The sequence below is a fragment of the Salmo salar genome, chromosome 13 (assembly GCF_965601325.2).
Source record: "Salmo salar chromosome 13, fSalSal1, whole genome shotgun sequence".
Taxonomy (NCBI): Eukaryota; Metazoa; Chordata; class Actinopteri; order Salmoniformes; family Salmonidae; genus Salmo; species Salmo salar.
The window spans coordinates 98,490,729-98,509,328 of NC_138303.1; the positions used below are offsets into that span (position 1 = coordinate 98,490,729).

The following is an 18,600-nucleotide window of genomic DNA, read 5'->3' on the forward strand; positions in this document are numbered from 1 at the left end:
AAATCTGATAAAGATGGGGGACAAAATTATTGGATTCCCTGTTTTCAATACTCCAGCACCCTCCCCTTGTGAGGATAATGACAATGAGCCTTTTTCTAAAATGTTTTATGAGATTGGAGAACACATTGGGAGTGATCTTAGACAATTCCTCCATACATAATCTTTCCAGATCCTTGATATCCTTTGTCTGCACTTATGGCAGCTTCATTAAATAGTACCCACAAAACACCAGTCTCAACGTCAAGAGTGAAGAGGCGACTCCGGGATGTTGGCCTTCTAGGCAGAGTTCCTCTGTCCAGTGTCTGTTCTTTTGTTTATGTTAATCTTTTATTTTGATTGGCCAGTCTGAGAAATGGCTTTTTCTTTGCAACTCTGCCTAGAAGGCCAGCATCCCGGAGTCGTCTCTTCACCCTTGGCGTTGAGACTGGTGTTTTGCGGGTACTATTTAATGAAGCTGCTAGTTGAGGACTTGTGAGGCGTCTGTTTCTCAAACTACACCACGGGCAGAAGCAACCAGGTTTTTGGCTAAAATGTCCTGGTACCTGGTAAAGTTCATGATGTTGTTGACATTAACAAGGGCCCTAGGACCAGTGTAAGCAAAACAGCCCCGTAACATCAAAGATCCACCACCATAACCATATTTAACAGTAGGGATGAGCTATGTTCTGCATATGCATTGCTCTTTCTAAGGCCAAACCCACCATTAGTGTACGTGGCCAAAGACCTATATTTTCATGTCATCTGACCATAGCACTGCCTGGACTTTGCTAAACGGCATTGTTACTTGGATTGGAACCGGTGCTATGGTCATATGACACGAAAATAGAGGTCCTTGGCCACGCACACCAGTTGTGGGTTTGGCCTTTAAAGAATAATGCATATGTAGAAAATACCTCATCCTTATTGTAAAATATAGTGGTGGAACTTTGATGTTATGGGGATGTTTGCTTCCACTGGTCCTGGGGCCCTTATTAAGGTCAACGGCATCATGGACTTTACCAAGTATCAGGACATTTTAGCCAAAAACCTGGTTGCCTCTCCCAGGAGGCTGAAACTTGGTGTGGATCTTCCAGCAAGACAATAACCCCAAGCTAGGGTTGCACATTTGGGGAATATTCAGAGGTGGAAACTTTCTATGGGAATTAACAGGAATGTATGGGAATATATGGGAATTAACGGAAATATATGGGAATGAATGGAAATATATGCAAATTAATATTAATACTATTTAAATGTAGATGTTATTTGTATTGATATATTTACCATATCACATGGTGACAGAAATATAAACATTTTACCTTATCATAAGTAGACATAATTGCAAATGATTCAATCCTTCCAATAGAAATTAAAAATATATATTTAGTTACGAATTTAACTTTAATGAAATGAGTTGACTCTTCACATGAGATGATTTCACTGAACAACAAAATAAAGGGAATATTGAATGATCCCCAATGAACCATCGCATCTTCCAAAAACGTTTTCAACTAAAGCTTTGGTTGTCTTCCTCTCAGGCTTCCATGTCTTCTCCCTGGACCTCCTCAATGTCCACCTCTTGAACATCAGACTCTGAGGCCTCATCTTCACTGTCACTTTCCAACCTTGTTGAGGATGGCTCGTTGTCAGGCTCAAAAAGCCTCAAATTTGCCAGGATGGCCACCAATTTTTAAACCCTTGTATTGGTCAGCCTGTTGCGTGCTTTGGTGTGCGTGTTCCCAAACAAGGACCAGTTATGCTCTGACACGGCTGATGTTGGTGGGATTTGGAAGATGATGGAGGCAACAGGGGAAAGAGCCTCATATCCACAAAGTCCCTTCCACCAGGTGGCTGATGAGATATGTTGGCACGACTGCCATATTGCATCTCCATCCCAAAGTCCTTGTTTGGAAGAGTACTTCGCCAGACTGCTAAGAACCTTGCCCTCATCCAGGACAAGGTGGCGAGACACAGTAGTGATGACACCATAGGCCTTGTTGATCTCTGCACCAGACAGGATGCTCGTCACCATACCTGGGGTCCAACATGTACGCTGCGGCGTGTATGGGCTTCAGGCAGAAGTCTTCATGCTTTTTGATGTATTTCAGAACTGCAGTTTCCTCTGCTTGGAGCAACAGTGAAGTGGGCAGAGCAGTATGAATTTCTTCTCTTACATCTGTAAGCAGAGTCTGAACATCAGACAGGATGGCATTCTCTCCCTCAATCTATTGTTTTCAGGAGTTTCAGGCTGCTTACCACTCTCTCCCAAAATACATCATCCAGGAGGATCCTCTTGATGGGGCTGTCCATATCGGCAGACTGTGATATGGCCATTTCTTGGAGACTCCTTCCCCTCCAGGAGACTGTCAAACATGATGACAACACCACCCCAAAGGATGTTGCTGGGCAGCTTCAATGTGGTGCTCTTATTCTTCTCACTTTGCTTGATGAGGTAGATTGCTGCTATAACTTCATGACCCTTTCATACCTAACCATTTCCTTGGCTCTCTTGTGGAGTGTATCCATTGTTTCAGTGCCATGATGTCCTTGAGGAGCAGATTCAATGCATGAGCAGCACAGTCAATGGGTGTGATGTGAGGGTAGGACTCCTTCACTTTAGACCAAGCAGCCTTCATGTTCGCAGCATTGTCTGTCACCAGTTCAAATACCTTCTGTGGTCCAAGGTAATTGATGACTGCCTTCAGCTCATCTGCAATGTAGAGACCGGTGTGTCTGTTGTCCCTTGTGTCTGTGCTCTTGTAGAATACTGGTTGAGGGGTGGAGATGTAGTTAATTATTCCTTGCCCACAAACATTCGACTACCCATCAGAGATGATTGCAATACAGTCTGCTTTCTCTATGATTTGCTTGACCTTCAGTTGAACTCTGTTGAACTCTGCATCCAGCAAATTAGTAGATAAAGCATGTCTGGTTGGAGGGGTGTATGCTGGGCGAAAGAACATTCAGAAATCTCTTCCAATACACATTGCCTGTGAGCATCAGAGGTGAACCAGTTGCATACACAGCTCGAGCAAGACATTCATCAGCATTTCTCTGACTACGTTCCTCCATTGAGTCAAAAAAACTTCTGACTCCAGGAGGACCATGAGCTGTGTCTGATTCATCATTTTCACCTCGAATAGAAGTAGAGGGACTTTTGTCAGAGGTTGCTTTTTGTCAGCGCTGAAGAAACTTTATGCACTTCGCCAGATGATTCTGCATCTTTGTTGCATTCTTCACATATGATTTGGCACAGTACTTGCAAATGTACACAGCTTTTCCTTCTACATTAGTTCCAGTGAAATGTCTCCACACATCAGATAGTGCCCGTGGCATTTTCCTGTAAAGATTAGGGAAAAATTAGTACAATTCCATGTACAGATAAATAGTTAAGCAGTTCGATTAAACAACTCCTTTGTAAGATAAATGTTTTAAAATGAAACATGTATGGAAACAGGTGAATTAACATTCCTCAGTTAGTAGGCTCAAGCGAGCTAAAACCCATATGGTAGCAAAAACTAACTAGCAGAAATTGTTAACAAGTTAGAAATTACTTAAACACACTTTGCTGTAGGCTACTATTTACTAGTTAACAAAAAATCATGTTTGTCATATAACATATATTCACCCCACCCACTATTGCAATCAAAACTTACCAGAAAGCATGTTGTCCTTGGCTCAGACAGTGTAGTAGTGTGGGCTCAATAGCATCTCATTAGTGCGCAAGATCTTGAGAATCAGCTGTACATGTGCTGGAAGTGTGCACTGCACATTGATGGAAGAATGCACTGTGCATGCAGAAGGTTGCAATTCCATTGAATTGGGGGATAGTTTAACCAAAATATGCCACAAGACCTAGAATTGCCTTATGTGTATCCCACAAAAAAGGTTCACTGTTATAAGCTAACTTTTTTGATGAATTTAAGCAAAATTCCCCAAATTAACTTCCCATGGAAAATTTCAGGAAAAATTATGGAAATTTACCGAAACGTTTCCGACCCCAAGCACACATCAAAATCCACAAAGAAATAGTTAATTGACCACACAATCAACATTTTGAAATGGCCATCTCAGTCTCTGGACTTGAAAACGTGTGGTTTGAATTGAAGAGGGCAGTTCATAAGTGCAGACAAAGGATATCAAGGATCTGGAAAGATTATGTATAGAGGAATGGTCTAAGATCTCTCCCAATGTGTTCTCCAATCTCATAAAACATTTTAGAAAAAGGCTCATTGTCGTCATCCTCGCAAGGGGAGGGTGCTGGAGTATTGAAAACAGGGGATCCAGTCATTTTGACCCCTATGTTTTGTTTTTTTTGCATACAATATAGGCCTAGCTCAGAACTATTTTATACTGTATTTTTTGCGAATCTTTATCAAGGTATCCAATAATGGTAAGGCTAGTAGTAGAAGTAGTGGTAGTAGTGCGTTGCTAGGTAACAACATAAACAAAGGCACTTTTTATGAACGTACTGGCCATGTGTGTTGCCTAGTATGTCATGGGCAGGATAGGCTCTAACGATGGGAATTCCAAACCACCCGTTGTAAAAAGTTCAGTATTTGTAAAATTTATATTATACAGTCTTTTTTGCTAATCTTTATCAAGGTATCCAATAATTCCAAAGCCCACTGTATTGGTGGTGTTGGGTGAAAAAAAGCTGAAGACAAATGTTTGTCTTGTATGGACTAATAAAGTAATCTCGTAACTCAGGAAGACATGAAAGTCACACTTTTTCGCTTCATGTGCAGTGAGGTTAATTAACCAGTGACATTTAAGAAGAGAAATAGGCTACCATGTTTTTAAAAAGGCATGTCTGAAGGAGCTCACTCACACGTACAAGGGCTGCACAATTAATGTAATTCACATTGAAATCTAAATATTGACATATGCCATGTCCATATCGCAAGAGAGCCACTCAGCAGCGTGTAACGTCCGTTTTTATAGTTTACTCTGTTTGTCGTCTCTCTCTCTCTGTCCTCTTGAGGCTGCTTCCCACACAAAAGCCCCGCCCCTGTCAATCAAGCAGCGCAGTTCCTCCTTGCTGTAGGAATCACAGTAAGTATACCAAACATTAGGAACACCTTCCTACTATTGAGTTGCCCTCAGAACAGCCTCAATTAGTCGGGGCATGGGCCCTACAAGGTGTCGAAAGCGTTCCACAGGGACGCTGGCCAATGTTGACTCCAATGCTTCCCACAGTTTTGCCAAGTTGGCTGGATGTCCTTTGGATGGTGGTCCATTCTTAATACACACGGGAAACTGTTGAGCGTGAAAAACCCAGTAGCTTTGCAGTTCTTGACACTAACTGGTGCGCCTGGCACCTACTACCATATCCTGTTCAAAGACACTTACATTTTTTTTGTCTTGCCCCTCTGAATGGCACACATACACAATCCATGTCTCAGGGCTTAAAAAAAATGTATTTAACCCATCTTCTCCCCTTCATCTACACCGATTGAAGTGGATTTAACAAGGGACAGCACTAACAGATCATAGCTTTCACCTGGATTCATCTGGCCAGTCTATGTCATTGAAAGAGTAGGTATTCTTAATGTTTGTATACTCAGTGTAAGTTTACATGCTGTTCTGTCAAATGCAGTCAACAGATTGTTCCAAACAAGACAACTCTGCTTTCCACTTTGCTTCTTAATATAAATCATTTTATTTCTATGATTCCAACAGTTCACCGATCTAAAGTGTTATGATCTATATGTCTATCGCAAGACACACACACACTAAAGCACACTACTTAAAGTGGAACTGACAGCATTTTAGCAACATGAAATCTTATTCAAATCTGTTCATATACACCCCTAGGAAGAATATGGCATGGTCATATTATGGTCATTCTTAAAATGTTTTGGCATTCCGTAAACTAAGGAATTTGTGAAAATTCTCTAGGAGTATAGAGTGGGAAAGCGGCCGTACGTTTGGTCACTGCAGTAAATAAAACATATGTCTCGTACAGGACTGCAGTCTACGCAGATGGGTGCACCATAGCCAACCAGAGCTACAGTAGGCCTTTATGATATGCAAACAAGCCATTTGCCACACAGGCCTGCAAATAATTATGTCAATACCACGGGAGTCCTCTTACATTTGGGAACGTTACAGTCCTATTGATCAAACCATGAAAATGTAGGCTCTCTCGCCTCAGTTATGCACATCAACAAGATCAACAACTAATGCTAGCAAGAGCAAGATGAGCTAAAATCTAACGAAGGAACATAGATAAACCCTTTCAAACCTTTTTAGCCGTCAAAATTGCACTGATAAACGATGGGGAATTGTAGCCTATTCATCCTTCTGCAGCTTCCCTGCAACCAAGCACCCAAGCAAACTGGCTACAGTTGGTTAGCTTACTAGCTAGCTACTTCCAGGCACAAATGAGAGAACACCTCACTGAACATTTTACTTGTCCTAGCAGAGCTGTTTAGCTAGGCTGTTTACATGTTATCTAGAGCGTTTGTGACTAACTATTCGTTTTTGTGCCTATATTTAGTGACACCGGTCTTATTGACTTGCCCGGTATGAACGACTTGCCGGTCATACTGACTTGACTAGCTAAATAAAGGTTAAATAAAACAATAAAAAATTAACATTCACCCGGTATTTTGTGCGCGTTCGTAAATTCATCAGTTACTCTACACTCTGGCACACTCAGGCGAGAATGCTCTGAAATCGGAGTAGATAGCCAAAGTTAACTTGTGAATGTTTCCTCTTGAGGATACCCTAGGATAGGGGGCGCCACAGCGCATTTTGAAAAAGAATCGTTCCCATTTTCAACGGCCTACTAATCAAACTCAGAAGCTAGGGCATGCATATACTTATTATATATGGATAGAAAACACCCTAAAGTTTCTAAAACTGTTTGAATGGTGTCTGTGAGTATAACAGAACTCAAATGGCAGTCAAAACCCCGAGACCGATTGAAACAGGAAGTGGAATTCAGAATTGTGGACTCGACTTCTCATCTTTCCCTATAAATCACACCGTTAACCATGGTTCAGTGAGCACTTCCTATTGCTTCCACTAGATGTCGCCAGTCTTTTCACAGTGGTTTGAGCCTTATACAGTCGAAACTCAGTGAATGAGAGTCATTGGAAATTGGTCACAGGGGATGGGCCATCACCATTATGACGCCGGCGGCCATGTCTACCCCCACCTTTGGAAACGGTTTTAAAGGCAATGAAATCATCCCCCTCGAATCTTATTGGCTCTCTTGGTGTTACAGGCCCTGAAGATTAATGTTTTACAACGTTTGACATGTTTGAACGAACCTACAGGCGGGAGAATCTCATTTTATCTGGAACTTCAGCCCTGCGCTTGGAGAGAGCCCTAGGACGCGCTACCAACAGCAGGCTAATGGAACGTGAAGTATGGACTTTTTCGACCGAAAATACATCTGTTGTGGACCTGGGATGCTTTCTGATGAAGACAACTAAAGGTAGGCGATTATTGACAATATTATACAAGATGAGATGTGACATGCGATTGTTCCAAGATGGCGCCGAGCTCTGTATATTAGCTCATTTTCTGAGTATCGCATCTCCTTTTATCGCAAAGTGTGATTACCCAGTAAAGTTAATTTCAAATCTGGTATGATAGGTGTTCTCAAGAGATATTCATCTATAAATGTTAGATTGACAATATAAATTTAAAAAATCGTTATCGGATAGTAATTTAGGGAATTGTAGCATTGTTTACCGGGACGCATTTGAGGGGAAATTATTTAGTCAACGTCAGACGCCGATGTAAAATGCTGTTTTTATATATAAATATGACCTTTATTGAACAAAAGAATGCATGCATTGTATAACATGATGTCCTAGGTGTGTCATCTGATGAAGTTTGTAAAAGGTTAGTGCTGCATTTAGCTGTTTTTTGGTTATATGTGATGCAAGTGGTTGGTCGGAAAATGGCTCTGTTGCTGCTTTTTACGATGGACTCATCTAACATAATCTAATGATTTGCTTTTCCTGTAAAACCTTTTTGAAATCGGACGACGTGGGTCGATTCAGGAGAGGTGTATCTATAAAAAATATATATATATATATATATATATATATATATATTATTTTTTTTTAATTATGATTTTTTTTAATGCTAATTGGCGATATGATTTTTCGCTGGATTTTGATCCCGCTGACGGGATGAGACGCTGAAGAGGTAAGTGAATAAGTCGTTCCAAGTTCTTGCTAGCTAACCAAATGACCCCTGCATCTCTAGCTGTGTAGCCACCGAAAAACGATATGAGGGGAAACGTCAGTCACTCACCCACTCCTTCAATGACTTGACATGACATCCTCCTAGCAGCTAGCTACCTAGTTAACGTTAGGCTCCGCGTTTTTAGCTTGCTACATAAATAGATACTCTTGAATGTCATTGTATGCTGTAGCGTTAATATTTCCCTTCACTGGAACTAAGGCGCCCAAACCATGAAAAACTGCACCAGACCATTTTTCCTCATCCACCAAACTTTACAGTTGGCACTATGCAATCGGGCAGGTAGCGTTCTCCTGGCATCCGCCAAAACCAGATTAGTCCGTTGGACTGCCAGACGGTGAAACGTTTCCACTGCTCCACAGTCCAATGGTGGCGAGCTTTACACCCCTCCAACTGACACTTGCATTGCGCATGGTGATCTAGGGTTCTATGCGGTTGCTCAACCATGGAAACCCACTTAATGAAGCTCCCGACGAACAGTTATTGTGCTGAAGTTGCTTCCAGAGGCAGTTTGGAACTCTGTAGTGAGTGTTGCAACCGAGGACAGATAATTTTCACTTGGCGGTCCCGTTCTGTGAGCTTGTGTGGTCTACCACTTCGTGGCTGAGCCGTTGTTGCTCCTAGACTTTTCCACTTCACAATAACAGCATTTACAGTTGACCTGGGCAGCTCTAGCAGGGCAGAAATTTGACAAACTGACTCGTTGGAAAGGTGGCATCCTAGGACGGTGCCATGTTGAAAGTCACTGAGCTCTTCAGTAAGGCCATTCTACTGCCAATGTTTGTCTATAGAGATTGCATGGCTGTGTGCTCGATTTTATACACCTGTCAACAATGGGTGTGGCCGAATCTACTCATTTGAAGAGGTGTCCGCATACTTTTGTATATGTAGTGTACTACGATTGTCTGTTTGTTTCATATCTACAAAGTAGTTAAAACGCTGTCAGTTCCACTTTAAGGGCATCTACAGTAAAGCTGATCTGCAGTAAATCCTCTTTCTGATACAAGCTGATAGGGGGTCAGACATGAATGCATAACACACACAGTACCTCTTTCCCTTTCGTGTCTCCATTCTCTATCCACTCCACCGTGACACTCTCGTTGTCTTCATTCAGTGACGTCACCATGGCCTGGTGGATTCGACCTGCAAGATACATGTTATTAACATATAGATAACAGCTGTATTGTAGACTACTACAGGCTACAGAATAGAGGTCGACCGATTAATCGGAATGTAAAGTTTTCATAACAATCGGTAATCGGTATTTTTGGCCACCGATAATAATTTTTTTTATTTTTTTTTTTACACCTTTATTTAACTAGGCAAGTCAGATTAAGAACACATTCTTATTTTCAATGACGGCCTAGGAACGGGGGTAAACTGCCTTGTCCAGGGGGGATTCGTTTTTGCAACCTTCCGGTTACTAGTCCAACGCTCTAACCACCTGCCTTACATTGCACTCCACGAGGAGCCTGCATGGCAGGCTGACTACCTGTTACGCGAGGGCAGCAAGAAGCCAAGGTAAGTTGCTAGCTAGCATTAAACTTATCTTATAAAAAACGATCAATCTTAACATAATCACTAGTTAACTACACATGGTTGATGATATTACTAGTTTATCTAACGTGTCCTGCGTTGCATATAATCGATGCGGTACCTGTTAATTTCTCATCGAATCACAGCCTACTTCGACAAACGGGTGATGATTTAACAAGCGCATTTGCGAAAAAAGCACTGTCGTTGCACCAATGTACCTAACCATAAACATCAATGCCTTTCTTTAAAATTAATACACAAGTATATATTTTTAAACCTGCATATTTAGTTAATATTGCCTGCTAACATGAATTTGTGTCACTTCTCTAGCGTACTGTGCAAGCAGTCAGGGTATATACAGCAGTTTGGGCCGCCTGGCTTATTGCGGACTGTGTGAAGTCCATTTATTCCTAACAAAGGCCGTAATTAATTTGCCAGAATTGTACATAATTATGACATAACATTGAAGGTTGTGCAATGTAACAGCAATAATTAGACTTAGGGATGCCACCCGTTAGATAAAATACGTAATGGTTCTGTATTTCACCGAAATAATAAACGTTTCGTTTTCGAAATGATAGTTTCCGGATTCGACCATATTAATGACCAAAGGCTCGTATTTCTGTGTGTTATTATGTTATAATTAAGTCTATGATTTGATATTTGATAGAGCAGCCTGACTGAGCGATGGTAGGCAGCAGCAGGCTCGTAAGCATTCATTCAAACAGCACCTTCGTGCATTTTGCCAGCAGCTCTTCGCAATTCTTCAAGCATTGCGCTGTTTATGACTTCTGTTTATCAACTCCCAAGATGAGGCTGGTGTAACCGATGTGAAATGGCTAGCTAGTTAGCGGGTGCGCACTAATAGCGTTTCAAACGTCACTCGCTCTGAGACTTGGAGTAGTTGTTCCTCTTGCTCTACATGGGTAACGCTGCTTCGAGGGTGGCTGTTGTCGATGTGTTCCTGGTTCGAGCCCAGGTAGGAGCGAGGAGAGGGACGGAAGCTATACTGTTACACTGGCAATACTAAAGTGCCTATAAGAACATCCAATAGTCAAAGGTATATGAAATACAAATCGTATAGAGAGAAATAGTCCTATAATAACTACAACCTAAAACTTCTTAACTGGGAATATTGAAGACTCATGTTAAAAGGAACCACCAGCTTTCATATGTTCTCATGTTCTGAGCAAGGAACTTAAACGTTAGCTTTTTTACATGGCACATCTTGCACTTTTACTTTCTTCTCCAACACTTTGTTTTTGCATTATTTAAACCAAATTGAACATGTTTCATTATTTATTTGAGGCTAAATTGATAGTATTTATGTATTATATTAAGTTAAAATAAGTGTTCATTCAGTATTGTTGTCATTATTACAAATAAATACATTTGTTAAAAATCGGCAGATTAATCGGCATCGGCAGGTTTTTTGGTCCCCCAATAATCGGTATCGGCGGTGAAAAATCATAATCGGTCGACCTCTACTACAGAACCATAAAATCTTCATTCAGCCATGTGACCACATCATGATGAATTCGTTCCTGGCTGCCATAGATGAGAGAAAACAGTTGTAGACTCATACAGTTACACACTCTTGACTATTGAAATGCAGCCATGACCAAAATACATTAGGTCACACTGAACAAAGAGGATGATGGGCAAGCCAGCCAGAATCTGCCAGGATGGGCAAGAGGCCTTCAGTGACAGATGTGTCAATAGCCCTGGATCTGATTGGTTGTCAAAAGCTTTTATGCATGTCAACATTAGATTGTTTGCCTTTCGTTATGTTACTGTACACGTAAAATGGTTTGTTTCCATGTCTCATTTTAAACAGCTAAAGCTCTTCTCTTTGCGATGAGTCCAAATTACAACAAACATACAAAAATACAGTCACATACAGTTGCTTGATAAAAAAATAGTCATACAGTTGCAGATAATAAAACAATCAAGACATATTCATTGCTGCTGAAACACTAACAGAACATGTATTTTGCTAGTCCTTCCCCAGAGCAAGAACAGGCGGGAATTAAATAAATAACAACCAAATACTATTCACTTTAGACTAGCAAGCCCTACTTTATAAAGTAGTAGGTAGTAGGCTATAGTCAGTGGCTACTGCCAGCTACAATACTTGGCTACTCTGCGCAATGGGCGTGGTCCTGATGTTTGATTACATTTGTCTACTACTAGCACAGATCCGAGCAAAGACAACAGTCACAAATCATCATCATCATCATCATCATCATCATTCTGGAGATGCTCTTAGATGTATTCACCATACACCATATCACCCCATAATCTCACACCCAGGCAATGAAGTGGATATGATAGGCCATTGTAATCTAATCTAATCACAAAGCAATGAAATCAAGATGATCACCCGATATTTGTTCAATGAGAGTGTAAGCTACTGTAATGACAAGCGCATGCATGCTAGAGCTGAACAGTCTACTGTGACTATTCCCACTTTGCCTGTTAGCTAAATGCTATAGCGGATGAATGGAGTATCATTGCCAGCCAGCCAGCACGGCCTATAACGGCACAGGTGGATGCATCCTCCCTGCTACTAGCTAGCCGGCTAGCCTCATCCACTAAAGGCTACGTCATTCAGGTAATAACCTATTTGATTGACAGCCGCTATGTCAGACAGGGACGCTGTGTCAGACAGGGACGCTATGTCAGACTGTGATGCTATGTCAGACAGGGACATGGCAGTAGCGCCGAGCACAGATCTCCATGCCATTGCTAACGCTAGTTATCCAACTCAGCATCCTGCCTAGGCGCTGCCTGGAAGCAACAAAGATGATGTAGCTAACGCGACAGCGCCTCAATGAAAAATGCATCTTCACCCAGCTAGCTAGCTAGCGGTCGACTAGGGGAGATCTCTGTCTTACCATCACTCCGTTTGATTTCCACGTAAATGCCGATTAGAATCTTTCCGAAGACAGCGACGGCCATCCCTCATGTGTGTAGTATGTGTGTGTATGGCTGTAATATGGGTGTGTAGTTGTTCAATTGGAGGGGGACCAAGTTGCGCCACAGAGAAGAGAAACCGGGAGGAGGTCAGGAGGATAGAGGGAGAGACAGAAGTGCGCACGCGCCAAGACAACCTACCCTCCGCCAGAACCGAGAAAACGCTAAAGAACTGAAGCATCCAAGAAGCCAGTTGGCTGCTATTTGTGATTTTGTCTTCTAGCTACAATTATAATATTTATGCAATGTTATGTTGATGTGCATTTGAGTGAAAAAGCCGCACGCTTACTATATTGCAAGATAAGAGGCTTATGTGGACTTGGCTAATTCTATAAATGCGTATAATTCACAATTTATAACCAGTGATTGAGAGTATAATAGTCTATAAGTATGTAATATTGTTATTTTAAAGGTTTACAATTTAAATAATTAGGATATGCACATATAATGCAAAAAAAAATAAAGGGAACACTTAATAAACAACACATCCTAGATCTGAATGAAATAAATAACCTTATTAAATACTTTTTTCTTTACATAGTTGAATGTGCTGACAACAAAATCACACAAAAATAATCAATGGAAATCCAATTTATCAACCCAAGGAGGTCTGGATTTGGAGTCACACTCAAAATTAAAGTGGAAAACCACACTACAGGCTGATCCAACTTTGATGTAATGTCCTTAAAACAAGTCAAAATGAGGCTCAGTAGTGTGTGTGGCCTCCACGTGCCTGTATGACCTCCCTACAACGCCTGGGCATGCTCCTGATGAGGTGGCGGATGGTCTCCTGAGGGATCTCCTCCCAGACCTGGACTAAAGCATCCGCCAACTCCTGGACAGTCTGTGGTGCAACGTGGCGTTGGTGGATGGAGCGAGACATGATGTCCCAGATGTGCTCAATTGGATTCAGGTCTGGGGAACGGGCGGGCCAGTCCATAGCATCAATGACTTCCTCTTGCAGGAACTGCTGACACACTCCAGCCACATGAGGTCTAGCATTGTCTTGCATTAGGAGGAACCCAGGGCCAACCGCACCAGCATATGGTCTCACAAGGGGTCTGAGGATCGCATCTCGGTACCTAATGGCAGTCAGACTACCTCTGGCGAGCACATGGAGGGCTGTGCGGCCCCCCAAAGAAATGCCACCCCACACCATGACTGACCCACCGCCAAACCGGTCATGCTGGAGGATGTTGCAGGCAGCAGAACGTTCTCCACGGCGTCTCCAGACTCTGTCACGTCTGTCACGTGCTTAGTGTGAACCTGCTTTCATCTGTGAAGAGCACAGGGCGCCAGTGGCGAATTTGCCAATCTTGGTGTTCTCTGGCAAATGCCAAACGTCCTGCATGGTGTTGGGCTGTAAGCACAACCCCCACCTGTGGATGTCGGGCCCTCATACCACCCTTATGGAGTCTGTTTCTGACCGTTTGAGCAGACACATGCACATTTGTAGCCTGCTGGAGGTCATTTTGCAGGGCTCTGGCAGTGCTCCTCCTTGCACAAAGGCGGAGGTAGCGGTCCTGCTGCTGGGTTGTTGCCCTCCTACGGCCTCCTCCACGTCTCCTGATGTACTGGCCTGTCTCCTGGTAGCGCCTCCATGCTCTGGACACTACGCTGACAGACACAGCAAACCTTCTTGCCACAGCTCGCAATGATGTGCCATCCTGGATGAGCTGCACTACCTGAGCCACTTGTGTGGGTTGTAGACTCCGTCTCATGCTACCACTAGAGTGAAAGCACCGCCAGCATTCAAAAGTGACCAAAACATCAGCCAGGAAGCATAGGAACTGAGAAGTGGTCTGTGGTCTCCACCTGCAGAACCACTCCTTTATTGGGGGTGTCTTGCTAATTGCCTATACTTTCCACATGTTGTCTATTCCATTTGCACAACAGCATGTGAAATTTATTGTCAATCAGTGTTGCTTCCTAAGTGGACAGTTTGATTTCACAGAAGTGTGATTGACTTGGAGTTACATTGTGTTGTTTAAGTGTTCCCTTTATTTTTTTTAGCAGTATATATTATTATATGCATATCGTATATATGCTAAATTGGTCAACATGATTGTTAAATGCTCTGTTTAGATTGTGATATTATTATTGTACTAGGCTAAATGTTAATCTCCTCTTGATTTCACCTGCACTTTATTATTCTGAAAAACAAATCTGGATGATATTAACTGTGTGCCTCTCCATAGTTGCATTGGAAGAACAGTGTGTCTGCATCTCAATGAGTGATGTAGTTGTCATTACAGACATGGTCTTAGAATGCACCATTGTTCCTCCCTATGGGAATCTACAAAGAATTACATTGTAGAAGAAGCAAAACACCAGTACCACAACTCTGTCATCAAATTTCTAGATCAAGTTGTTCCCAACCCCACTTATACATTAAGATTTCCACACAACATTGACTATTGCAATTGATAAGTAAGTCTACTTATTTTCATTAAGTTAAGCCCAACAGAAGAGAAAGTTGATTGGGGCCACTATACACTGACTATACAGTATGTTCTGCAGGTTGATGTTTATTGTCATGAGTCTTGTCCTGGAGGCAGAACTGCGCAATTTAGCCTTAGACCAACTGCAAAGTCAAAATTGGCTAAATTCATGAAAACAAAAATGTGCTTTTTGGTTTTAATTTATGTTTAGGGTTAGGAAATACGGTTTTCAGTGTGGTTATGGTTAGGTTTAAAATCTGATTTTATTACTTTGTGGCTGTGCCAGCTATTGACCACTCTGCAGAACTGCCTCCAGAACAAGATTCATGACAAAAAACACTAACCTGCGAGAGGTATAGTCCCATCTTGTCATTCCCACCTTGAACCATACTATGGCAGCAGAGGGCCATCTAGTAGGCATCTCTCACATGGGCCCTATTTGAATATTTTATAAACACATCCTAATCTCACCTATTTGATTGGAAGATTCCGGCAAGGAAGTGAGAACGGAGGGATGCATATTGAACTTTTTAAAACAGGTCCTTCACTTGTATTTCTCATGTGGTATTTTACGTTTCACTTTTTGTTGCTAAAGAAAGGTATAGTTTGGTGAGTTGTTGGATAGTTTTGTGCTGTTCTAAATCTAATACAACTCAAACACAACACAAACACAAGTTAATCCCAGTCAGACATCCATACAGTCAGTCAGAACACGACACACTGTTAGTCACTCTGTGGATGGTGAGGATGATGATGAGGATGATGACGATGCATTCACAGTGTCTCACATATGCAGAGGCATCTGTCAGGGAAACTAACAGCAGTAACACTGTCCCTCCTCTACCCAGCCCTGAGCTGCAGCTGTCACTCCTACACAGACAGAACCACAATCCATTCCAAAAGATGAATGAAGCTGCCTGCCTCTCTTCTCTCTCACACACGCATGCACACACACACACACACACACACACACACACACACACACACACACACACACACACCCTGCATCTCTCTTCCTGTCAATCCAGAGGGCCCATCCTTCCCCAAGGTGTCGGCCATCGTTGTCTGGCCTATCTGTTTCCCCAGCAACCACGTCCCTCGCTGTCAGCTGTGAGTTACTACCTCCTGTATGTCTGCTTTGTCTCCTACTGGATTAAGGAGGACATAGTACAGCTTGATGGTGTTTGATGATTGTTCTTTGTTTGTGTGTATAGGGGTGGATGTGTATGGGGAGAGAGACTTTGTGTGTGGGTGTTGTGGGGATGTGTGTGTGTGTGTGGGGGGGGGGGGGGGGGGGGGGGGGGGCCGGTGCGTATGCCGTTGTGTGTGCGTGTTGGGGGAATGTGTGTGTGTGTTTGAAGTGTGTGGGTGTACAATATCCAAAATAGGCATGATTTTCCCTACGATCAAAGGAAGTACTTAACAAATAGCCCATTGCCACCAAGTCATATTTATTACATTATCATCGCCATAGAAATACCTCTGCCCCAAACTGATTGGTCAGTCGGACGCAGTGACTGAACTGTAAGCCCATAAGCCCAGAGCAGCCTGCCATGCATAGGCAATTTGGAGATCATTCGCATTATTTTACATACCAATAACTCATGTACCGCAGGCAGTGATCGCTGGGAGTCTATTTTGCAGTCATGGATAATTCAGGATGCGAGCAGACAGTGCATATGGAGATCCTTTGTAGGGGGCTGAGGAGGATTTGGAGATTGCTCAATTCACCCTCATTCAGCCTCCTCTCCACTCCTCACTTCCCACTGTAATAGCACAGGCCTCGCTCTCAAGCCGTAATAGGGAAATGTCGTATACCGGTACCTCCATCCATCCAGCCATTTACATTTACATTTAAGTCATTTAGCAGACGCTCTTATCCAGAGCGACTTACAAATTGGTGCATTCACCTTATGATATCCAGTGGAACAACCACTTTACAATAGTGCATCTAAATCTTTTAAGGGGGGGGGGGGGGTTAGAAGGATTACTTTATCCTATCCTAGGTATTCCTTAAAGAGGTGGGGTTTCAGGTGTCTCCGGAAGGTGGTGACTGACTCCGCTGTCCTGGCGTCGTGAGGGAGCTTGTTCCACCATTGGGGTGCCAGAGCAGCGAACAGTTTTGACTGGGCTGAGCGGGAACTGTGCTTCCTCAGAGGTAGGGGGGCCAGCAGGCCAGAGGTGGATGAACGCAGTGCCCTTGTTTGGGTGTAGGGCCTGATCAGAGCCTGAAGGTATGGAGGTGCCGTTCCCTTCACAGCTCCGTAGGCAATCACCATGGTCTTGTAGCGGATGCGAGCTTCAACTGGAAGCCAGTGGAGAAAGCGGAGGAGCGGGGTGACGTGAGAGAACTTAGGAAGGTTGAACACCAGACGGGCTGCGGCGTTCTGGATGAGTTGTAGGGGTTTAATGGCACAGGCAGGGAGCCCAGCCAACAGCGAGTTGCAGTAATCCAGACGGGAGATGACAAGTGCCTGGATTAGGACCTGCGCCGCTTCCTGTGTGAGGCAGGGTCGTACTCTGCGAATGTTGTAGAGCATGAACCTACAGGATTGGGTCACCGCCTTGATGTTAGTGGAGAATGACAGGGTGTTGTCCAGGATCACGCCAAGGTTCTTAGCACTCTGGGAGGAGGACACAAGGGAGTTGTCAACCGTGATGGCGAGATCATGGAACGGGCAGTCCTTCCCCGGGAGGAAGAGCAGCTCCGTCTTGCCGAGGTTTAGCTTGAGCTGGTGATCTGTCATCCACACTGATATGTCTGACAGACATGTGCCATGGCTGCACTCATGTCTAAGTCTATGGCCACTAACCCTGGCATGTCCAGTATTGCCATTACCACTGTGCAGCCAAGACTGAGTGAGTGTGTACGCTCTCACAAGCTAAAGCAATGCTTTCTTTTTCTTTGTCTTCCCCCCTCTCTCTCTCACAGAATGCCCATCTAAATGAAAGCATGTCAGCCCTGCTTAGGCCTGCATAGCTCTAATGGTGAATCCTCATTATTCATTTCCTTAGAGACTCTGCTTTTCAACATGGCTGCAACTGTAGAAAGGCCTGTCATGCCGTTCCACTGTCTGTCCATGGTCTGGCATGCAGATCGCTGGCTCCAAGGTAACCCGGGCATGGCTTCCTCACTCCACATTCCATGTGTGTGTGCGTGCGTGCATGCTGTGACATGGCAGACATCCCAGTGCTAATTACCATTGTCATGGCAGTAGATCTGAGCTGGACAGAACAGTCAGGAGGGAGGAGCATTACAACCAACATTCAGTGTTCCGTGTTCTTAGTGGACAGTGTGAGCCATAGAAATAGAATGACTACTATGCACATACCAGCCACAGAACCTTGATTACAATGGGAATGTCCATTCTAATGTAGTTCTATGTTGGGAGCAGAGGCAGGGGAACAGATTCTGTGTCTAATGGTTTCTGGCAGCGATGGG

The 18,600-nt window shown here is 43.2% G+C and overlaps 1 protein-coding gene across 1 annotated transcript in view; it reads right to left on the reverse strand.

Moving 5' to 3' along the window:
* LOC106568303 (kinesin-like protein KIF2A) overlaps positions 1 to 12,826 on the reverse strand; it is a 33,681-nt gene extending 20,855 nt beyond the window's left edge. The window contains exons 1-2 of the mRNA XM_014138516.3: positions 12,639 to 12,826; positions 9,254 to 9,348 (exon numbers count right to left, since the gene is read on the reverse strand). Coding sequence (XP_013993991.2) covers positions 9,254 to 9,348; positions 12,639 to 12,702 — 159 coding nt within the window. The 5' untranslated portion in view covers positions 12,703 to 12,826. The remainder of the gene's footprint in view (positions 1 to 9,253; positions 9,349 to 12,638) is intronic.
* Between the last annotated feature and the right edge of the window lie 5,774 nt (positions 12,827 to 18,600).